Source organism: Taeniopygia guttata, chromosome 14, assembly GCF_048771995.1.
Source record: "Taeniopygia guttata chromosome 14, bTaeGut7.mat, whole genome shotgun sequence".
NCBI classification, from domain to species: domain Eukaryota; kingdom Metazoa; phylum Chordata; class Aves; order Passeriformes; family Estrildidae; genus Taeniopygia; species Taeniopygia guttata.
The window spans coordinates 14496322-14519198 of record NC_133039.1 but is presented as its reverse complement, the minus strand read 5'-3'; the positions used below and the strand labels follow the sequence as shown (position 1 = coordinate 14519198).

At 54.4% G+C, this 22877-nt stretch overlaps 2 protein-coding genes across 4 annotated transcripts in view; both read right to left on the bottom strand.

Moving 5' to 3' along the window:
- Nucleotides 1-1104: 1104 nt before the first annotated feature.
- Nucleotides 1105-3418, bottom strand: LOC115497263 (nucleoside diphosphate kinase, mitochondrial). 2 transcript variants are annotated; one of them, XM_030284959.4, is made up of 5 exons: nucleotides 3242-3418; nucleotides 1698-1828; nucleotides 1513-1614; nucleotides 1342-1442; nucleotides 1122-1282 (listed from the first exon to the last, which is right to left on the bottom strand). In XM_030284959.4, the coding sequence occupies exons 1-5, from the start codon at nucleotides 3327-3329 to the stop codon at nucleotides 1162-1164; spliced, it is 543 nt and encodes a 180-aa protein (XP_030140819.4). In that variant the 5' UTR covers nucleotides 3330-3418; the 3' UTR covers nucleotides 1122-1161. The 2 variants fall into 2 exon arrangements, with proteins under 2 accessions (XP_030140820.4, XP_030140819.4); XM_030284960.4 differs by lacking the exon at nucleotides 1342-1442 and having other exon boundaries at nucleotides 1105-1282.
- A 2953-nt stretch (nucleotides 3419-6371) lies between these two features.
- XPO6 (exportin 6) overlaps nucleotides 6372-22877 on the bottom strand; it is a 60600-nt gene continuing 44094 nt past the window's right edge. For both annotated transcript variants that reach the window (XM_030284603.4, XM_030284604.4), the window contains exons 13-24: nucleotides 22273-22432; nucleotides 20034-20126; nucleotides 18681-18825; nucleotides 17981-18127; nucleotides 16604-16793; nucleotides 15499-15654; nucleotides 14214-14328; nucleotides 13593-13764; nucleotides 12209-12370; nucleotides 9605-9703; nucleotides 8159-8389; nucleotides 6372-6950 (exon numbers count right to left, since the gene is read on the bottom strand). In XM_030284603.4, the coding sequence (XP_030140463.4) occupies nucleotides 6849-6950; nucleotides 8159-8389; nucleotides 9605-9703; nucleotides 12209-12370; nucleotides 13593-13764; nucleotides 14214-14328; nucleotides 15499-15654; nucleotides 16604-16793; nucleotides 17981-18127; nucleotides 18681-18825; nucleotides 20034-20126; nucleotides 22273-22432 (1772 nt within the window). In that variant the 3' untranslated portion in view covers nucleotides 6372-6848. The remainder of the gene's footprint in view (nucleotides 6951-8158; nucleotides 8390-9604; nucleotides 9704-12208; nucleotides 12371-13592; nucleotides 13765-14213; nucleotides 14329-15498; nucleotides 15655-16603; nucleotides 16794-17980; nucleotides 18128-18680; nucleotides 18826-20033; nucleotides 20127-22272; nucleotides 22433-22877) is intronic.

Below are 22877 nucleotides of genomic sequence, written 5' to 3'. Positions count from 1 at the left end.
CCCGGTGTCCCAGTGACATCCCTGTGCCTCCCAGGGACATCCCAGAGCTCCCAGTACCGACCAGAACCTTCCACGGATGTACCAGTGACATCCCAGAGCTTCCCAGTACCGACCAGAACCTTCCACGGATGTACCAGTGACATCCCAGAGATTCCCAAACCAGCCCCAGAACTCCCCAGGGACAGCCCAGGGTCTTCTAAGGCTTCTCAGTACCACCCCAGTGACATCCCAGAGCTCCCAGTACCACCCAGTGCCCTCTGGGGACCTCCCAGTGCCCTCCACGATCACCCAGTGCCTCCCCGAGCCCTCCTGTAACAGCCCCGGTGCCCTCTGGTGTTACCTCGGTACATCCCAGAGCTTCCCAGTACCACCCCGGTGTCCCAGTGACATCCCTGTGCCTCCCAGGGACATCCCAGAGCCTCCCAGTACCGACCAGAACCTTCCACGGACATACCAGTGACATCCCAGAGCTTCCCAGTACCGACCAGAACCTTCCACGGATGTACCAGTGACATCCCAGAGCTTCCCAGTACCACCCCGGTGTCCCAGTGACATCCCTGTGCCCCCCAGGGACATCCCAGAGCTTCCCAGTACCGACCAGAACCTTCCACGGACGTACCAGTGACATCCCAGAGATTCCCAAACCAGCCCCAGAACTCCCCAGGGACAGCCCAGGGTCTTCTAAGGCTTCTCAGTACCACCCCAGTACCACCCCAGTACCATCCCAGTGCCCTCTGGAGACCTCCCAGTGCCCTCCACGGTCACCCAGTGCCTCCCCGAGCCCTCCTGTAACAGCCCCGGTGCCCTCTGGTGTTACCTCGGTACATCCCAGAGCTTCCCAGTACCACCCCGGTGTCCCAGTGACATCCCTGCGCCTCCCAGGGACATCCCAGAGCCTCCCAGTACCGACCAGAACCTTCCACGGACATACCAGTGACATCCCAGAGCTTCCCAGTACCGACCAGAACCTTCCACGGGTGTACCAGTGACATCCCTGTGCCTCCCAGTACCATCCCAGTGCCTCCCAGAGCTCCCAGTACCACCCAGTGCCCTCTGGGGACATTCCCAGTGCCGCCCGGAGCGTGCTGGTGACACGCGAGGGAGGAGAGCGGAGTCAGGGCTGGGGGCTCCGGGGTTTATTGGGGCGGCCCCGCTCCGACCCTAGGGCCCGTAGATGTTGTCCCTGTCGCGGCTGTCCCACGCCACCAGCTCGTCCCGCTGGAACCAGAAGCCGATCTCCCTCTGGGCCGTCTCCACGGAGTCGCTGGCATGGACCACGTTCCTGCGAGGGGACAGCGATGGGGACAGTGCCGCGGCCCGGGTCCCGCCCCCCGGCCCTACCTGGCGATGTGCACGCTGAGGTCCCCCCGGATTGTCCCCACGGCGCTGCTGTCCCCAACCATGGCCCGCGTGCACCGCACCACGTCGTAGCCCTCCCACACCTGCGGGACGGGGCCAGCTGAGTCCCCCCGCGCCCCCGCGGCCCTGGGGACCCCCGGGCTGTCCCCTCACCATGGCCACCACCGGCCCCGAGGTCATGTAGGCGACGAGCGCGGGGTAGAATGGCTTCAGCCGCAGCTGCTCGTAGTGCTGCTCCACGAGCCTCCGGTCCGCCTGAGGCAGTGACAATGACAATGACACCCGGGCAGTGTCCCCGGCCAACCCCCGGCTCCGGTTGTCCCCGCGGGCGCGGCTACCTGGAGCAGCTTCATGGCCACCAGCTTGAAGCCGCGGCGCTCGAAGCGCTGGATGATGTCCCCGAGCAGCCGCCGCTGCAGCGCGTCCGGCTTGGCCACCAGCAGCGTCTTCTCCTGCAGTGCCACGGGGGCTGCGGGCCCGCGGGTCACTGTCACCACCGCGGGTCACTGTCACCACCGCGGGACACGGGCACAGCAGGGCCCCGCGGGTCACTGTCACGACCGCAGGACACGGGAGCCCACGGGACACGGGCACAGCAGCGCCCCGCGGGTCACTGTCACCACCGCGGGACACGGGAGCCCACGGGACACGGGCACAGCAGCGCCCCGCGCTGTCCCCGCCGCACCAGGGGCTGTCCCCATCCCTGTTCCCATCGCTGTCCCCATCGCTGTCCCCATCCCTGTCCCCATCCCTGTCCCCATCGCTGTCCCCATCGCTGTCCCCATCGCTGTCCCCATCCCATCCTAGGGCGTGTCCCCTGGCCAAGCTGTGCCTCTCAGGCTGGTGGGGTCCCAGGGGACGTGTCACAAAGCCCTGACGGGTGTTGGGGACGTGTCCGTGGGCAGGAAATAGCCTTCAAGCCAGCCATGTCTGTGCCGTGTCCCCGTGCTGGGGACTGTCCCCTGCCTGGCCCCGGGGCCTTCCCCCCGCCCGGTCACAGCGCTCCGCTGCTGGAGGAGAAAATCGGTGACCGAGGGACGGCAGGGTCCGGTCCTGCTGTCACCCGTGGGACGGCAGGGTCCGGTCCCGCTGTCACCCGTGGGACGGCAGGGTCCGGTCCCGCTGTCACCCGTGGGACGGCAGGGTCCGGTCCCGCTGTCACCCGTGGGACAGAGGGGTCCGGTCCCGCTGTCACCCGTGGGACAGAGGGGTCTCAGCCGCCGCTGGCCCCGCCGCAGCTGCGCCGCAGGAGGGGACAGAAGCCCCCAGGGGACAGTGCATCCCGTCCGCTGGAGGGACAGAGGGGACAGGAAGGAGGCGAAGGGAGAGAGGACACTTCACTGCCAATCCCGGGCTCCGGGGACCCGTCCCGGGCTGCGGGGCCGGGTGGTCCCGGTGCTGGCGGGGACCGAGCCAGGCAGACGGAGCCCACGAGCTCACCCACGTCCCGGGCACTGCTGAGCACGGCTCGGCTTTGCCAGGGTCCTGCCCTGTCCCTGTCCCCTCCACCGGGGTCCCCCAGCACATCCTGGGGACACTGAACCCCTTGGGACCTTCAGGGAGCGCCAGCTCCGGCCTCTGCCCCATCCCGGCACACGGGGCTGGGGACAGCAGAGCCCGGGGGGTGACAGGAGCCCGTGAGGCGGCACCGAGGGACCGGGGACACTGCGAGGGGACGGGGCACCGAGGGGACAGGGTGGGAACAGGAGCTCTGAGGGGCAGCACAAGCAGGGACCGGGGACAGGATGGGGATGACGAAAGGATCCCCGGGGCAGGACAGGGATGAGCAGAGTCCCCAGGGGCAGGACGGGGACGGGGCTGAAACCCCCAGGGGTGGGGACAGGGTCCCCGGGGGCAGGACGGGGCCGGGGCCGTGTCTCACCGGAGCCGTAGCAGCGGGGTCCGGGGGGGCTCAGGCCCGGCTGCCCCCGCGGGAAGCTTCGGGCCAGGCAGCGCCCCAGGGAGCCCATGGCGGCCCCGGCGGGTCGGAGCCGGGCTCGGTCGGTCTGCGGAGGCTTTAAGGGCCCGGCCGAGCCCGAGGACGAGTCAGGCTTCCGTCCCTCCCCTTAAAGAACGCCGCGCCCGCTCGGGATATCCCGGGACGGAGCATCCTCCCCATCCAGAGCATTCCAGCACGGAGCATCCCGGTTTGGAATCCCAAGCCCTGCCAGGGTGGGAGCACAGCCCACACCCGTCCCCAGGGGAGCCAGACCCTGCCAAGAACCAAACCTGCTTTGCCCTGGATTCAGCAGGCAGGAGAGGCTGGGTCAGCCCGTGCCGGGCCGAGCTGGAGCCCCCAGCCCCGGGAGCAGCCAGGGCAGTGTCCCCCTGTGGGGCACAGAGCTGCCCTGGACACGGGGGCTGCTGGGGAAGGGGTGCGAGGCCCTGAGGGCAGAGGAACCGCCAGGTGGGAGCCCCTCTGATCACTGCTGCAAGCCCCATTCCAGACCCCAGTTTGGGAAATCACTGTATGGGCACCCCTGCACTCACAGACAGCTCACGGAGAGCAGCCTGGCAGGTTCATGGAGAAGCCTGGCTGCTTGGAGCCCGTTTCCCAAATCTGAGGAGTATTCTGAAGGCACACACACAAACAAACTGAGGGCTGGCCTTAATCCCACTGTCCCTGTTACCACCCTGCCTTCCCAAGGCACAGAGAGTGGGGGGACAGAACCCCTGCCAGGGCCTGGGAACCCGCTGTGCTCAGCATCGTGGCAAAAAACACCCCAGGGCCTTCCCACGGGCAAATGGATTCAACAGGTTGTGGAAGAGAGACTTTTCCACCCCCAAATAAGGGACTGGGGTTGGGAAAAGGCCTCTCTCCAGGGTCTGCCAGGCCAGGGGGAAGAGGGCAGAAGGGTGGCAAAGGGGAGGAGGTTTTAGGACAAGGGGTGGCAGATTGGAGCTGGGCTTTGGGCACCTGGCAGCTGCTGGCACTGAGCAAGGGAAAATCTTGTACTTTCACCTTCTGTCAAGCGAAGAAAGAGAAGCAGCTTGAGCCTGGAGAGCTGCGCTGGGATGAAATTCCGTCAGCCCCAAAGGGAGGCACAGCCAGGAAGTGGTGGAGGAGGTGGCTGCCAGCTTCCAGTGTCCCCCAGCACAGCCCAGGGCAGGGCAGAGCTGCTGAGAGTGCCCAGGAGGAGCTCAGGAGCAGGGCCAGGGCTGGACTCCACTCTGGGTGCTCATGCACCGTCACCAGCAGGAACAACAAGGACTCCCAAGTTTCACCTGCACACAGACCATCACCCCCTTCCCTCACCCCTGTGCAGGCAGCTCTGCCCTCACTGCACGGGCTGCAGCAGGTGAGGTGTGGGAATCCAGGGCTTCCCTCTGGCTGCCCTGGCAGGGGTCAGGAACCCCCCTGGACAGAGCCCCCAGAGACACTGGCTGTGATCTCTGTCCATGGAAAAGAGTTTTCAATCTTACAGGATGAATTACCAGCTCTGAGTGTTTGATAAGAGTAATAATTAAGTGTGGCACATGTGCAAAAGTAAAATTTTAGGATTCTAGATTAGGGGTTCAGAGGGGACAAGGTGGAGGAAATTGGGTGTGTCTTGTCCTTTTCCTCCTTCTTCATGCCCTCCATGTTTCACTGTGGTGTTGGCATTTTTCTGTTGGTTCAGGCTGGGGACACACTGTCCAACGTAGGTGACAGATATTGGCACGTTATTGTAAATCCAGCACAGGTAGTTTGTGGTATTTAATGTTTGTACCATCCCACTGAGGGCAGAGCCCCACACGCTGCCCTGCAGGACAGAGCTGCGGCAGGGCAGCAGAACATGTTAGAGATAAACAGAATAAACAGCCTTGAAACAGCACAGACCAATTATGGCTTCTTTGGCAGCGGGGCAGAAAGACAGAGACTTTCTACAATCTTGGAATCATCAATACCCACAGATTCCGATATGAGGCACATCCTGAGACTCTGCTCCAGGGCAGGGAGCCCAAACATCCAGCTGGTGCCAGTTCAGAGCCCAGATGCAGGGATGGCACAGATTATCCAAACAGCATCCATCATCTCCCCATGACAAATGGCAGAGAGAAGTGGCTTGTCCACAAAACCGAAACAGAGGAACCATGGAGGAAGTGCTGCCACGCTCCAGCTCACCCCTGACACCTCCCAGCTGTCCAGGTGCAGCTGCAGCACATCCACATCTCCAACATTCCCAAGAGAACATCTCCAGGAGTGCTCCCTTCCCAGGGGCTGGTGCTGCTCCTGCCACTTAACCCCAGGGAATTAAGACTGATTCCACAGAATCAGGGAGTGGTTTGGGTTGGAAGGAATTTAAAGCTCATCCAGTGCCACCCCCTGCCATGTCCAGGGACACCTTCCACTGTCCCAGGGTGCTCCAAGCCCTGTCCATCCTGGCCTTGGGCACTGCCAGGGATCCAGGGGCAGCCACAGCTGCTCTGGGAACCCTCTGCCACGGCCTCCCCAGGGAACAATTCCTCCCCAATATCCCATTTGTCCCTGCCCTCATTCAGCCTAAGGCCATTTCCCCTTGTCCTGTCACTCCATGCCCCTGTGAGAAGTTCCTCTCAAATTTAATCTATTAAATATAAAAATTAGGACCGATATAATACTGCTGCTTGACCAGAGACCTCAGGGAAAGGAAATCATTGCCAGCTGCACGATCAGAGATCCACAAGCCCCACACAATGCCTGACTGGTGTCTGGGATTTTACCAGATGCTTCTACTGGTCACTGGGCAGAGGGTGAACTCCAGCCCCAGGCTCCTGGGAATGGGGCATTTCTTCCTGCAGGCACTCCATGATCGATTCAGACAAATGCTGGAGGGGATGAATGATCACCACAACTCGTGACAGAAAACACAGGAGGAGAACAATGAGATAGTAGAAAAAGAAGAAGCCACCACGGATTTCCACCTTCCAGGAGCTGGTGGACTTGTTGGGATCCTTGTTGGCTGCTCCTCATTCCTGATCCTGGGAAGAGCTGTGGATCACTGAGTGTTCATTTACAGAATGACCTAGAAGGAAACTAACCCAGCCCCAAGTTATTTAAAACAACAAAGTAAGCACTTTATTCCCATTAAGCATGTTGTTTTAGTATCACAATGGAATGATGAGAAAACGTTTAAAAAAAAACCCAAAAAAAGTCTCTAAATCCCCGCCAACATCGGGGAGGTTTTCAAGGCAATTTAAAAACAAAGGGAGTGACAGAAGTGCCAAACCAGTCCCAACGTCAGGAGACTCCTCCTCCGAGAGCTGGGCGGGGCAGGAAGGTGGAATGACACGAAGGTACGAATGTCTGAAGTGGTCTTTGGCGCTTCTGCCTCGGGTTTGATACGGACATGATCTCTCCAGACACCTCCAGATGCAACAAAGTGCTACAGGAGCAGAGGGATTTCCCGACAGCCGGGATGCCCGGGGGTGGGCATTCATTAAGACACGTCCTGCTAGCTCCAGCTGAGGTCTCGGGCGGGCAGGGAGAGCTCGATGGAGCGCGGTGAGTGCCCGGAGCCCTGCAGTCACTATAACTTGACAGTGCCCGGGGGCAGGCTGTCGTTGCACAGTCTGTAATAGCGCAGGTCGTTCACCAGCCTGTGCACGTTCTGCGTGAAGGAGGGCAGGTCCTGCAAGGGAGAGAACAAGAGCTGGGAACGGACCCACAGCGGGAGCGGAGAGGGACGAGAGGGGCACACACAGCCACTGGTGTTGATGTGTGAACAGATCCACCCTGGCTCAGTCTGAGCCCAGGGAACTCCAGCTCCTGGGGCAGAGATGGTTTCAGAGCTGACTGCAGGGATCCAGGCCCTGCTCCTATCTCCAGCGTCTCACTGCACAGTGAGGCCCCAGAGGAATGGTCATGGAATCATGGAATGGCCTGGGTTGGGAAGGGCCTTAAAATTCATCCAGTGCCACCCTCTGCCATGGGTAGGGACACCTTCCACTGTCTCAGCTGCTCCAAGCCCTGTCCAGCCTGGCCTTGGACACTGCCAGGGATCCAGGGGCAGCCACAGCTGCTCTGGGCACCCTGTGCCAGGGCTGCCCACCCTACCAGGGAACAATTCCTGTGCAAAATCCCATCTAAATCTACCCATTGTCAGCTTAAATCCATTCCCTGTGTCCTGTCCCTCCATCCCTTGTCCCCAGTGCCTCTGCAGCTCTCCTGGAGCCCCTTTAGGCCCTGCAAGGGGCTCTGAGCTCTCCCTGGATCCATCTCTCCCCCAGCTCTCCCAGCCTGGCTCATGGCCAGATGCAGCACTAATTCCTTGCTGTCCTCCTGCCAAGGCTCCAGGGTGTCACACACTCCCTAACAAGGGCTGATATTCCTGAAGAAAGTTACCCTTCAAAAGCCAAGCAACTCCCCCAGGGTTCCATTCCTATCTTCACCCTTGGTCTCAAATTCCCATCCCCTCCCTCAGGACAGGGAGCACTCTATGGACAACCCTCAGGCAATGGAAGCCAGAACCTGCTCTCTGCCATGATATTCCACAGGTTTTCTTCCCATATATGAGGTGTTTGCAGGAAGGGTGAGCCTGTGCAGGTACTCTGCTGTCCTTACTGTATCCTCAAACATCTGGCCAGCAGCTGGAGTGAGATTTAGGCGAGGATCTGAGCATCCCACTTGGGAACCCATCAGCCTAGTCCAATGAAACCTTCCTCCAGGAAATACATTCCCTGACTCCCACAGCATCCTGCAGCCTGAGGGGTGATGGCAGCTCTGCTACCTGCACTGAGAAATCCTTGGCTGGGGATTGCTGAGCATGGAAGTGTTGGGAGAAAAAAGCACTGCCTGGGGGAGCACTGTGCATCCACAATGCTGCAGGCCCCTCCTTACCCTGTCCATTTTGAAATTCCTCCCCAGCACGTTCTTCTGGTTGGAGTCCACCCCGTCACAGCTGGCCAGGAACTCGGGCAGGAAGGCGGAGTAGAAGCCATCGAAGTCCACCGAGGCCATGTTGTAGGTGGCGATGCCGATCTCCTCCTGCAGCAGGTCGTGGGACTTGTGCACCAGCACCTGCAGCAGCACGTTCACAAACTGGAACAGCATCGTGGTCCTGAAGATCTTCTGCACAGGGAGAGGGGCACAAGTTTAAGGGATTCACTCCTCCCACAGGAGGACAAATCCAGCGAGGACAGAGCAGCCACGGCTTCAGTGGCATCTGCAAACTCTGGTGAGCAGTGAGATGATTTTCTAAGCCAAGCCAGGTCAAAAATGGCTAAAATAAGCTCAATTAGTATCAGCTTGAAAGTTAACATTGAATTTGGCCACACTTACCTCATGGTTTGGGGCTTCAGAGAGAGCTCAGAGCCCCTGCCAGGGCCTAACGGGGCTCCAGGAGAGCTGCAGAGGGACTGGGGACAAGGGATGGAGGGACAGGACACGGGGAATGGCTTCCAGTGCCAGAGGGCAGGGATGGATGGGATATTGGGAAGGAATTGTTCCCTGGGAGGGTGGGCAGGCCCTGGCACAGGGTGCCCAGAGCAGCTGTGGCTGCCCCTGGATCCCTGGCAGTGCCCAAGGCCAGGCTGGACGGGGCTTGGAGCAGCCTGGGACAGTGGAAGGTGTCCCTGCCATGGCAGTGGGTTAACAATATATCATCTTTGCAGTCCCACCCAACCCAAACCATTCCATGATTCCATGCTCTGACCCAAATTTTAAGCATTGGCAAAGCCACCGCATCAAGTCCACTCCAATTCCAGCCAAGTATTCCCTGCACAGTTCTCCTGGGAGCCAGGGAATGTGGCCAGAGGCCTGAAGTCTGCCCCAGGCACCTGTGAACACAAAGGGCTGCCCTTCAGGTGTGAGCACAGATGAGAAACTGCTGACCAGATCCCCTGGATTCCAGATTTAATCCTCCATGGAAGTAGCTGGGGGTAGGTTACAGGGCCTGGAGGATGGATCCAAAGAGAGAAGGAGACTCCCAGTGAGCTGGGAACAGCAGAGACCTGCAGCTGCCCAGGTGGGAATGCTGGAGGCACTCACTGCCCCTCTGATGGTCCCAACTGCTGCTTGCCCAGACACACCTCACTGTCACTGGGTGTTCTCTGCTTCCCCTCACTGTCAGAGCAGGGCCTGGAGCTGGGATCCCTCCCATTCCCAGGTCCCAGTACCAGGGGGGTGGTAACTCCATTCCAACCCCCTGCAGCAAGGCAAGCACCCAAAGGCTGTGGCACAGAACCCCCAGATCCTGATCTGGACTTCCAAGTAGTTCAAAAGCAGTCCCAGGACATCTCTCCCCTCTTCCCATGCCCAGAGAGCACAGGCTGAGGCAGGACCCACCTTGTGGTACAGCTTCTGCTTTGTGTTCAGTGTCTCCAGGTAGAAGAGGTTCTGCTTGAACAGGTGAATGTCAGGCTGCAGGAAAGACTGCCCAAACGCCTGGGAACAAAGCACAGTGGGAGGAAGGGGATGGAGACCACCACAAACATCAGAGCTGCCAGGCAAAACAGCAGCATTTTCACCCTGACAGCAGGACAAACCCCTGGCAGCCTCAGTGCAGCAAGCCAACAAAAGACAGGCAGCTGTTCAGATCACTGTGCTGCCAGCAGATCCGTGGGGATGACATTTTGGTGGGAACATGGGCACACCCCTGCAGAGCAGCTGCTGAGCTGGCTGCACTGGGAACAGGCAGGCCAAGCTGGCCCTGCAGAGGGCCAGGGATGCTGAGCACAGCTCCCTGGGCATGCAGGCTGCTCAGGAAGGTAGGGCTGCTCCTCAGGGATGTCACCTAAGGTGCCACAGCATGGGGGAACAGAGCAGGACACAGCCCAGGGTGGGCCCTGAGTCTCAGCCAGGAGCCCAAGCAGATGTCACTGCCCTGATTTGGGATTTGGAGCCTGTGCAGTGAAGAGCCCAGAACAAAACCTGCTGCAGCCTGAGCTGGTCTGGGAGGGCTGCACAGTGTCTGATCAAACATCTTTTCCACCCTGATCACCTCCAAAACACTGTACAGGGGATGAAGGTGGGTGAGGTCAGCTCTGTACAGAGACACGCAGCAGGATTTTAACAGCTCCTCTTCGAGGCATTGTGAACAGAAGAGTTTATTCTCCCACATGACCCATTTATTGTCAAATGGACAAAAATGACCCAGATTCCATCAAAACTGAGCCAGTTCTGGCCTTAGATCTCAGGTGGAAATCAACATACAAACTTTTAATACCCCCCACACAAAGCCCTAGCTGTGGGAACACTTACAGAACGTGAAATAAGAGTTTTGTGTCAGAGCAACAACAGCCAAGGAGCAAAACAAGCAGTGCAGTATTGTCACCCAGCCTGAACTGAGATTATTACATAAATACCTTCCAGAGTGAGGCATTCAAGAGAGTTTAGAAGTGTTACAGAGCTGCAGTAGGTGAAAGAGATGCTTGGACAGCCCTGCACAGGAACCAGCCTGGCCTTCATTGACACCAAAAGGTGGCAGGAGAAAGGAAGGCCAGAAAGAAACATGACCCAGTTTATGGCAGTGCAAGAGCTCCCTCTCCACACGAGCAGCACAGGGAACCCAGTTTCTCCAGGCACTCCACCATGGGGAAACTCTCCCAAAGTCCTCCCACCTGCAGACTAAGGGGATCTAGGAATTGCAAGGGAACTCATCTGGCCAGCTCTGACTGAAGTAACACATGGAACACAGTCTGTTATTCGTAAAAATTCCAATAGCCCAACCTGAGAAGGTTGGAGCTGTCCCTGTGCACATTCTGTCCCTGCCTTACAGTGCCTCAAGGGGCTCCAGGAGAGCTGCAGAGGGACTGGGGACAGGACACAGGGAATGGCTCCCACTGCCAGAGGGCAGGGATGGATGGGATATTGGGAAGGAATTGTTCCCTGTGAGGGTGGGCAGGCCCTGGCACAGGTGCCCAGAACAGCTGTGGCTGTCCCTGGATCCCTGGCAGTGCCCAAGGCCAGGCTGGACGGGGCTTGGAGCAGCCTGGGATAGTGGAAGGTGTCCCTACCCATGGCAGGGGGTGGAACTGGATGGGATTTAAGTTCTTTTCAACCCAAACCATTCCATAATTCTCTATTCCCCAGGCCAAAGCCTGTCAGGTGTTACCCCACTGACCCTTCCCCACCAGGGCCCATGGTACAGCACTCAACAAGCCCCTGGAAAGCAAAAGACACTCAGGAACACTTCCCAGCATTGGCAGCTCTTCCCAGTGCCAATCACAACACTCAGAATTAAATGGGTCAGTGGCAGTAATGTATTTTTATTTCAGGAAGAGGCTTGCAAAGGAATCATCATTCCTTCCTCAAGCCTGCATGGCTCTGTGCCTTGTGAGCTCAGCAGCTGGGGCACTCCTCAGCAACTTTCATTTTCAGCAGTTTGGGGAGGCAAAACCTCACTCAAGCTCATCTAAACCCATCACCCACATGTGCCCATGTGGGACCCTCACAAGAACAGACCCTGAGGGGCTGGAACGTGTCCAGAGAAGGGAACAGAGCTGGGGAGGGCCAGGAGCACCAGGAGGGGCTGAGGGAGCTGGGAAGGGGCTCAGCCTGGAGAAAAGGAGGCTCAGGGGGGACCTTGTGGCTCTGCACAACTCCTGACAGGAGGGGACAGCCAGGGGGGCCGGGCTCTGCTCCCAGGGAACAGGGACAGGACAAGGGGAAACGGCCTCAAGCTGTGTCAGGGGAGGTTTAGATTGGATATTGGGAATATCCCTTCATGGAAAGTGTGGTCAGGCACTGGCACAGCTGCCCCATCCCTCCAGGGATTTAAAAGCCATGTGGATGTGGCACTGGGGACAAGTTTAATGGTGGCCTTGGCAGTGCTGGGGAATGACTGGACTCAGTCTCAGAGGGCTTTTCCAACCCTGATGATTCTGTGATTCCATGTTTAGTGCCCCCCTGCAGGACAGGCTCTGGGCAGTGGTGGGAAAGGTGAGTTACCTGCATGATGGCACTGAACTGGGCTTCGTTCTCCATCTGCTCCTCTGCCACTCCCCTCTGGACACTGGCCAGCACACTGGATTTGAAGAAGTACCTCCAGTTGTGGTGCAGCACCCGGAAGAGCAGCTCGAACAGCTCTGCTTTCACATCAGGGGATGAGCGCTGCCAGGAGAGGGGACAGAGCTCAGGGCAGGCTCCTGTGCTGGGATCCCACCCACCCAGTGCTCTGCAGCCAAGCATCAAAGCACTTCTCCTAAGGGAGCACCAGACCCAGCAGCTGTAGGATCATGCTGAAATCACATCCATGACTCTGAGTTGTACCCCCTGCTTTGACCATCTCCCTAATTTTAGCTTTGCTTGAAACCCCTGACAAAATCCTCCGCCCATGCTGCTTCCAGTCCTACTGACTGCCCTCCCACAAGAGTTTTTCCTTCCACACTTGCAGCTCTTGAAAAATCCAAGCTTTACTGCTGCTACTGATACCTTGGGGTTTAAGTTTTTCTGTTCTGTTTTGGTGTGCAGCTTTTATATTAAGCACTTTATATTAAGTGTTACTGGGATCTTATCACAGCGGGGTGAAGACAAAACAATCCTATTCCAGCTGGAGACTCAAGAACAATCTCTTCAAACTTCAGGCCCAAAGCATAAACAATGTGAAAAGAGGAGGGTGGGCAAGCAAGCCAGGAGGATGAAACTTCATCATTTGAAGCTGTTAATTGGACAGTTGGCTCCTGTATGTAAATGGACTAAAACTTAAAAAAATGTGAGATCTCGTGACTAAACCCTCTTGGTCTTCTCTCTTTTGCTTCTATCTTGGAGCCAACTGGGCAGAACCACAACTGTGGAAGATGGATCCAAAGAGAGAAGGAGACTCCCAGTGACCTGAGAACAGCAGATACCTGCAGCTGCCCAGGTGGGAATGCTGGAGGCACTCACTGCCCCTCTTATGGTCCCAGCTGCTGCTTGCCCAGACACACCTCACTGTCACTGGGTGTTCTCTGCTTCCCCTCACTGTCAGAGCAGGGCCTGGAGCTGGGATCCCTCCCATTCCCAGGTCCCAGTATCAGGGGGGTGGTAACTCCATTCCAACCCCCTGCAGCAAGGCAAGCACCCAAAGGCTGTGGCACAGAACCCCCAGATCCTGATCTGGACTTCCAAGTAGTTCAAAAGCAGTCCCAGGACATCTCTCACCCCTTCCCATGCCTAGAGAGCACAGGCTCAGGTAGGACCTGAGCTCTGGTACTGTCAGGGTGTGACCTTTGAAGGCACTTCAATAAATACCCATTTTATTCCTCCTAACTCCATCTAGCCTCTGTTCCAGCTGCTTAAGGCATCTCCACCGCCCAGCAATGCCTCCCCTTTCCCTTCCCTGGGAGCTGAATACCTCTGCAATGATGGGATAGACCTGCTCCATGCACAGGGAGATCACACTGGGCAGGAAGGGTTTGAACACCTGGCCTGGCTCCTGCACCACCACCTGCAGGATCTTCAGGAACTTCTCCACCACCCGGCAGCCCGTGCTGCCCTCGTGGAGGATGCTCTCTGCCAGCTGCTCCCTGGGACACAAACAGGCATTAGGAACATTCCCAGAGATCTAAAGACTCACCTGGGTTACTGGAAAATAGGTGATGCCTCCAAAATGCACAGTTAATACTGGCCAAGTACATGAAGCCACAGAAAGGAGGGAGGCTGTGACTGAGGGTTGACAGACCCCCCTCCCCAACAGAAGATGAGTGAGGGGATGCTCTCAGACCTTGGGCAGGAGCTAAGAGGGAATGTGAGAGTCCAGTTCAACACCCCACACAGCCAGAAAGTCTGTGGGAGAGCTGGGATTGCACAGTGGCAGGTATGACTGATGAGCATTCATGGGGTCTCCCCAAACTTGAAGTGTTTTCCCGAGATTAAGCCCTGGGATGTGACAAAAGTTTGGCCACAAAGGCTGAAAACAGCCCACAGATAAACCATCCTGAGGGGTAAGAAAGAAGTGACTAGGGTGGAGCAGTACCTGGTGAACATGTTCAGGAAGGTCTGTATGATCTGCTCAGTGAAAGGCACTCCCATCTGCACCCTCAGGCCTTGGAACAGGGTGAGGAAGAAGCTCAGCATCTCATCTGTCACATCTAAGAGAAGAGAAAAACAACAAGAACATGTTAAGAAAACATCCAAGTGCATCAATAAGTCTTTTATGTTTAAGTCTGAAGTTTGCTCCTTCTGTTCAGGGAACCCCATTTACTCTTGGGAATTTACCAACAGGGTTGTTTGAGAAACTGAAACCATCAGCTGGTTCCTACAGGGCTTCAAGATTGTTCATCCCCTTCCAAAACCTGCCAGGGATGACAAGCACAGGCAGCACCCAACCCCTGAGAACAACCACAACCCTGCCAGCACAGCCTGTGTGCTCAGAGCGCTGGGACAAAGCTCAGGGGCAGCTCCAGGACCATCCCCAGTTCCCACTGCTCATACAGGGTTAACAGGAAACACCAGGAAATCCAAAACATCCACACAGCTCGGGGTGGAGGAGACAGAATCCAGCTTGTTTTTTTGGCAGGAACTGAGATGACCCTTCTATCTTCAGAAGTGAGCACGTGGTGATGCAGTGAGCTGATCAGCACCCAGCTGATCCTTTATCCATCCCAATAAAGACTGGAAAACCAAGCTGGAGCTGCTCTGCTCCTCCCTCATCACAGAGCCTTTGATAGCCAATAAATTGCAGCTGATGAGGCAGCCAGCCTGTTCTGAAGACAACAGCTCCCTGGAGTCACAGCACCTTTGCTGCTGCCTTGGATCCTCTGCATCTCACTGCTTTTGTCCCCCCTCAATCCCCATCACTGAAAAAATCCCACCCAGCTCCAAGGGGACAGGAGAGAGCGCCTGGTGTGACACAAAGTGCAAGCTGCTGGCCAGCAGGCTGCCAACTGACAGTGCTGGTTCCATCTCAGGAAAAAAAAAAATCCCCAGATGCCACATCATCATTTGACCCAATCTGATGACAATTATTCATTCCTCTTAGTCTTCAAGCTTCTGCAGAGAATGTAAGTGGCAAACACAGCCAGAGAGGGTATTTTAAAGCTTTTTTTTTTTTGCTCAGGACCAGGTTCTCTTTGAAACTGTGACAATCCTGCCTGGATCCCGGCTGGCAGGGATGTCCCTTCAGCCCAGCTCTCCCAGCACACCCAGGCACAGCAAACCCACACGCTCCACACCCACACCACAACTCTGTGCTGCTGCTCTGGGTGTCAGCAGGAGCTCAGAAAGCTACTCACAGCATGACCCCTGGCCTGAGGTTATACCTGACTGATGAATGAAAGCTGGGAAGAGGGCTAGTGAGACCTGCACGGATTCTTGCAGCGACTGATAACAGATCTGCCGGGACTTGGTGGATTCTCCAGAGACACTTTCTACAATATCTTCCAGAACGCTCAGTGTCTGGTGGATGATCACTTTGGCTGCAAAACAAGAGGAGTGATGCTTCTTGCATGTGCCAAAACTGCTCATAGGTAAGAGGAAGAGAAATGAAGCTCACGCACAGAGTAATTAAAACAACTGACATGTGACACTGCAGATCTCTCAATGATTTCTAAAGTGATCCTCAATGAAAAAACCCAAAAATCACCCAAAACCAGGCCCAAAGCATATACAGCAGTTTCCCTGCACCCCTGCCATGAGTTTCCTTGCATCCTCCTATATAAACAAACCCTCTCCAGTATTTCCCGAGTTTGGAAGGAATTCGTATTGTCCCCCTTTACTTTTTACAACCACGATCTTTGTTAATGCTGCTTCCAGCCAGCATTTCTAATACCATACAAGAGGCTGTACAGTATTCCCAATGCAATCCTTACTATTTAACCCTTATCCCACCTTCCTTAGCAAGACAGCACTTTAATGGAAGAGCTCACAGGTGACCTGGGATAAAGAGTGCCCTGTACAGAGCAAAAAAGTGTCTAAAACCAGAAAGAAAACCCAACCTGCTCCTTTCCCACCCTCCCTATATGCAAAACAGTTTCTCAGCCAAAATAATGACTGGCAAGTCAGCTTAATGACACTCCCCAGTGCAGCAGGAGTGAGCAGCACACTGGTGCCTGACACTGTTGAGCCAGGGATGGGTGAAATGACTCGCACGATTTCAGAAGGCAAATGAGTGTTTATTCAAAAGCACCTCTCTCTTTTATAGAGAACAACGTGGACATTAATTCCATTGGTCTTAAAGTAAAAACATTTCACCTGATTGGCACACTGGACTTAGGTCAGTGTGGTAGAACATATCTATAAACAATGTGAACAGAAAGCAAGATAATAGATTGTTTACATTCCTCTTGGACTTTTTCCCAGGCTTAGCCTGGCAGAAATCTTTCCCTTTTCTCTGTGACTGAACTGAGAGCATGCACAGGTACTTACTGTCCTCCAGCTGCACCTTCCTCTGGGGCAGGCTGGCCGTGGCCTTGAGCTGGCGGTAGTCCCTGGTGAGGGCGGACACGAGGCTGGCGTGGTTGGTGGAGCGCACGGCCCACTGCTGCTCGCTCTCGGGCAGGTTGGGCCAGGGCAGCAGCAGCACGTTGGACAGAGCCCTGCACACCAGCACCTGGGCCTGGGAGGGACAGCAATCACAGCCACAGAACGCTTTGGGTGGGAAGAGCCGTGGAATGGCTCGGGTGGGAAGGGAGGTTAAAGCTCCTGGTGTTCCACCCCTGCTTTGCGCATCTCTGCTGTGTGGGATGAACTCTGCAGAGCTGCTTGGATACTGAGGAGGGACTGCAGCTCCCAAAACACCCACACAGGTGGATAGCACCCCTGAGATCCTGGTACCCACAATGAGATGTGGGAGCAGAAAGCCACCCACAAGAGCCCAGACAGCACCAGGGTTGGACTGACAGCAAAACCATTGAATCATGGAATGGTTTGGGTTGAAGGGACCTTAAAGGTCACAAACTTCCAAACCCCTGCCATAGGCAGAGACACCTTCCACCAAACCAGGCTGCTCCAAGCCCAGCCTGGCCTTGGACACTTCCAGGGATCCAGGGTCAGCCAAGCCACAGCTTCTCTGAGCAACATTAATCAAAGAGACAAAGTTTTAACTTTTTTCCCCAAGCTAATTTTTGCTAAAGCACAAGCCTGGAGTGAAGTGATATTTTATGGCTGTCCAAGACACCAGCAGTGCTCACTGTTCAACAGCAGAACATGAGCCCAAGTGAAAACTACCAGCTCTGCAAAGACAGAGAGAAGCAGAGCTCCAGGATTTAAGGCCTGGAAGCAGCTCCCAGCTCTGTCAGCCCTTTCCTGCAGCTGTAAATCTCTGGTGTTTATAAAAACAAAGATGATTTTACTTTCATTACTCCTTCTCTGGTTTACGTGCTGAGCTTCTGCACTTGTGCAGCACTTTGTGCTTTCTTGCCAGCACACAACACAACTATATCCCAGCACTGTGGCTTTTCAGGGCTATAAATGGAATACATTTATATTGTTTACATTGCTTTTGCAATATAAATACTCGAGTTTCACAAAAAAGCTCTTTGTGTAGGTCAGAATCAACGTGCTGTACTGTGAAGATGATGCAGAACTGAGGATGGTGTCAACAAATGAGAAAAGAATCAGATCTAAGAGGTGCAATTGTGTTTTTTCCTTGTGCTGTTCCTCGAAATAGATCATTATTACATACAGTATCACTGTAATTTGTGGATATCCACAATACAGAGATGGTTGCTGATTTTTGAGGTTATCCCTCACCACCTGAGGCACATCTTCCCAAGGACACCTGGTTTGCTCTGACCAACTGACCTTGTCGGGGAGGCGCTGGGCAGAGGTGTCAGTGATCCTGTTGAACACCTTCTGCACGGCTGGGATGCTGATCAGGAACACCGGGCGCACCGTGGTGGCCAGGGACACCAGCAGGTGGCACGCAGAGAGCAGCAGCTTCTCCTGCACCTGGGAGAGACAGGGGTGGTCAGCCCCACCAGCACACACAGCCAGGGTCAGCTCACTGAGCTGCCAGGACCTGGGGGTACAGCCTGGGGGATTGGGCTCTGCTCCCAGGGAACAGGGACGGGATGAGAGGAAATGGCCTTGAGCTGTGCAAGGGAAAGTTTAGATTGGATTTTGGGAAAAGTTCTTCATGGAAAGGGTGATCAGGCAGTGGTGGAATCCCCATCCCTGGAGGGACTTAAGAGCTGTGTGGATGTGGCATCTGGGGACATGGGTCAGTGGTGGCCTTGGCAGTACTGGAGGAATGGTTGATCTTAGAGAGCTTTTCCTAAATAATTCTATGATTTGTTTGTCTACCACAGCATAGCTGAGTTCTCTTAATACCACGAGAGAGAGAGAAAGAGACTTCCCTGCTTTCAAGCCACAAAATCATTAGACTGGGTTTAAAACCCTTTAAGTTGCTTATGCTTGTATTAGCCTGAGCTGCAGTGCAGTTAGGACACTCCCGTGGCTCTGGGACACAGCCCAGCCCTCAGGGGAGGCAGGGGGACAGTACCTTGCAGCTGATGAGGGGGGTGATGGCCTCCAGTGCCGTGGACACCAGGGAGATGAACTGCTCGGGGTTCTGCCGGTGCACCTCGCTGTAGAACTGGGCCAGCCAGTGAGCGTAGGCCTGCAGGGCTGCCAGGGACTGGGCGTGCCTGGGGACAGCAGGGGACACAGTGAGCACTGTCAGGGGACACAGCAGTGGTGTTTCAGGCAAAGCTGGCAGCAGGGTTTGTAAAAAATCCTTGCTGCTGTTTTGGTTTTGGTTCCGGACACACCACGGCAAAGGTGTGAATTGATAAAGCCAAGTTATCACCAACTGTAACCACACTTGATAATCACACTTTTATCAGGTGAACTTCGAGTCAGGGTGTTTCAGAGAGGTGCCCCCCAAATGTGGGACAGTGCTGCTTTCTCAGGCAAGCATTAAAAATGGATCACAGTTTTCTTCAGGGACAGGGAAAAGGTGAACCCTTGCTGACAAATCATGGGAAACACCTCCCCAGTTACTGTAAACCACAAAAACCATTATAACAACATCACCTCCATAAATTTCAGTGCCATTAACTTGGGACTAATAAGAGAAATCCCATTAGTTATACAGCGATCTAGAGGGGGTCTTCAAGGAGCTGCTGAAGGTGCAATTACAAACCAGAACAAGTGTTCAAACCTTAAATTCTGCTCACAGAGCTCCAGCTGGCAGGGAACAGCTTTGTGTGCACAGCCTCAGCAAGGGAGGGTCCCTAAAAGTCTGTCACAGAGGGAGGTGATCTGTGACCAGCAACACCACGATTTCACACTGAGTGGCAGTGCCTGGATGGCAGGCGGTTGTTTGTCCCAGAAATGGCCTGCAGAGCTGAAAGGCTTATGTTTGTCTTGGAAGACAAGGATTTGAAACCCTCAGCTGGGAAAAACCTCTTTTACCTGAGCTACAGATCTGACTTTGGTAGCAAAAAATCCATCAGTTGGATTTATAAATAAACTACACGCTACACAGTGGATCAATTTTTTTAAAATATCACTGTTGTAACACTTATTTTGTCATTAATTACCCTGCTTTTACAGCCACCAGCACAGTGCACAATCCCAGTTTGCTTTCAGAGTTGATTTAAGGGACATTTTTCCTTCTCAGCACAAACATGCTTTCCCTTAAATGACCTGGGTACTTCCATTAGAGGAAAGACTGGTCCAAAATGCTGGCAGCAGCCTTGGCTTTCATCAGCTGAAAAAGGTGTTTTCCTGGGGAGATGCCAACAGCTGGAGAGGCTGTTTCCCAGAGGATCTGCCAAGGAGGGGGCCTGAGCAGCAGATGTAAGCCTTGCCCACCCCGTGAGTGCCCAGTTTGGGCACAGCCCACACTCACACATCGATGAGGTCAGGTTTCAGCACGGAGGGAACGGCGGTTTCGATGTTGTACAGTTTGATTTGGGATCCATACAACGTCACTTTTACCAACCTGGAGGTGCAAACACACACATGGCAGTGCAAAGGGAATGTACAAATCTGCTCCAGCACCTGAGCTAGTGCAGCTCTTCCCAGTCTGGGTCAATATTTAGCTAATACACAAAAAAGATTTTCACCATTTAGCTTAAAATAATTCACAGCCTACTGCACTGTTTGGGGTAAAACGGAACAAGTTAGATGCTCCTGCACAGAAATGAAAACACAAAACCTGTGTAAAGGCCTGAAATTCTGCCATTTGTAACTATATGCTAATTAAGTATCTCGGAAAGGAAAAATAAAATGTCTGCCCCTTCAGCTTTCAGAGGTCTTTTCATTTGGGAGAAAAATAATGGAATCATCAAGATTGGAAAAGGCCTTGAAGATCACAAAGTCCAACCATCAAGGGAGGTTCTGGTGATTTAGTTTTGAAAGACACAATTCCAATCAAACTCTATGTGTCATTTCATTGCCTCTCAAATGCAGATGCTGGAACACAAGTTCCTCAATGTTTTCAAGTGACTGAGTTCACATCATTCTACCCCTTGCCATGGGCAGGGCCACTTTCCACTGTCCCAGGCTGCTCCAAGGCCTGTCCAGCCTGGTCTTCCAGGGATCCAGGGGCAGCCACAGCTGCTCTGGGCACCCTGTGCCAGGGTCTCCCCACCCTGCCAGGGAACAATTCCTTCCCAATATCCCATCCAGCCCTGCCCTCTGGCAGTGGGAAGCCCTTCCCCTTGTCCTGGCACTCCAGGCCCTTATCAATGATCTCTCTCATCTTTCCAGATGGCTCCTTCAGGTCACCCCTGAGCTGTTTCTTTTCCAGGCTGAACCAATCCCAATTCTCTCAGCCTGGCTCCAGGACTCAGCCTCTGGACTCTCTCCAGCAGCTCCACATCCCTCCTGTGCTGGGCCCCAGGGCTGGAGGCAGCTCTGCAGGTGGGGTCTCACCTGAGCAGGGCAGAACCCCAACCCCTGATGCCCACACTGGGAGCTCAGCCCAGCACACTCTTTACAATTCACATTCTGCCCATCCAATTCCTCACACCTCCATCTCCTCAGGCCAGGGGGAGGCAGAAGGAAGCCCTGTTTGTCCCTGTGCCTGCAGAGTGGCAGTGGCTGTATGTGGGAATCACAGAGACAGAATCTTCACAGATTCTATCCTCAAGAGGGTTTGATTTACAGCCTTAGAAGAAGCCTAGATTGATGTGAAAGCAAGGTACACAGACATTAAACAGAGAAATCATAAACTTATGTTTCTATAGCTGTAAGTAAGTATATGCCTTAAGTAAGAATCTGTATTAGATAAGGTGATTAAGGGTTTTATAGTGTAGTAATGGAGTAAGGGATATTTAAGGGACATTTTGCCTTCTCAGCACAAACATGTTTTCCCTTAAACTGTGATTGTATAGAATAAGTTAAGAGTTTAGACATTATAACAGAGACATATATGTGTACATGTAATATGACCTTCTTGGGCAAAAATATCCACATTGCAGTAGGAAGAAGTGAAGGTGACAGGTCAGAAAAGCAAAACATACTGTGTGGTGACAGTCCCTTGGATTAGAAACTTATATACTGTTTTGCAACAAAGAATTTGTGACCATCTTAGACTATGGCCAACTGCTTTCTGCCTTCTAAATGTCATGGCCTTTGACACTGATGTTACCTAAGCAATAAACCCTTCTTAGTCTGATTGTGTGTAGGAATGTGCCCCTTGTTGAGTAAACAAGTTACCCTTTGTCTCCTTAAAAAGGAAAAAAGCCCAGAAGTTTCTCTTCTCAATTTGTTTAAAAGAAACGTCATAAGACCTTGGAGACTTCACCTCAAACTTAAGGATAGCTAATTGGACAGAAGCCAAAAAGTCCTGCCCAAGCAATTCACTAGAAAAAGAAGAGAACAAAAGAAGTAAATTTTGAAGTGTTTTAGCAGGAGCAAGAACCTTTTTCTCTGTAAAGAGCTTATTTATTTTGCCTTTTACTAAAACTTTTTTATTTCCAACACCGTCACAGGAGCCATCCTACTTATTTTACGCCACAGAGATAGCTGAGCTATCAAGGGTATAATGCTTATCTCTGAGAGCTTATAAGACCTGGCTTGAAGAGAAAAAGCATTAATGGTGGTCCCATCCCTTGGATCAAAGGGAAGCGAGCTGCACCCACCTCTCCACCACGGTGAGCGCGTCGTTGAACCTGGCGGCGAACACGTCCCCGGTGAAGTACTCGGCCAGGCGGCCCACGGCCTGCAGCAGCGAGCTCAGGTCCCTCAGCGAGCAGTGCAGCCTCCTGCAGTCGTTCTCTGCTGTGATGTTCAGCCTGTGACCTGCAGGGACACCCCAGCCCCTCAGCAATGCAGCCACAAGGCAGAGTTTGCCCCCAAAACTGGAAATGCCTTCCCCGGGCACAGCCCCACTGCTCTGTGATTGATCCCTGCAGCTCTTGGGATGGGAAACCTGGTGACAAAGTGACAGGAAATGCCAAGTTGGTTCTGATTCCACTGTGAAACTGGCTTGGCACTGAGTCACAGGTCAGAGGGCAGCACTGGCCAAGGCACTGCAGCACCTGAGCTTGGAAAGGAAGCTCAGCTCTTCTGCCAGCACTTCAAGGGCTGATAAGGATGTGTTATGTGTAGTAGATCTATAATTCGTGCCATTTCTAATATGATATATGTGATATTGAGTATTTGTTGGCGTATACACGTTTGTATTAGGATTCCCCCCACCCTCGCAGGCGAGACTGGGTGTAGATTGGAAACTGATTTACAAGTA

What these genes read in the sequence shown, in the direction of transcription:
- LOC115497263 (XM_030284959.4), bottom strand. Translation starts at nt 3,329, where the DNA reads ATGGGCTCCCTGGGGCGCTGCCTGGCCCGAAGCTTCCCGCGGGGGCAG. An exon ending in ACCCCGCTGCTACGGCTCCG is followed by an intron (nt 1,829 to 3,241) that starts GTGAGACACGGC and finishes GCGGGCCCGCAG; the next exon opens with CCCCCGTGGCACTGCAGGAG. An exon ending in TGGCCATGAAGCTGCTCCAG is followed by an intron (nt 1,615 to 1,697) that starts GTAGCCGCGCCC and finishes TCACTGCCTCAG; the next exon opens with GCGGACCGGAGGCTCGTGGA.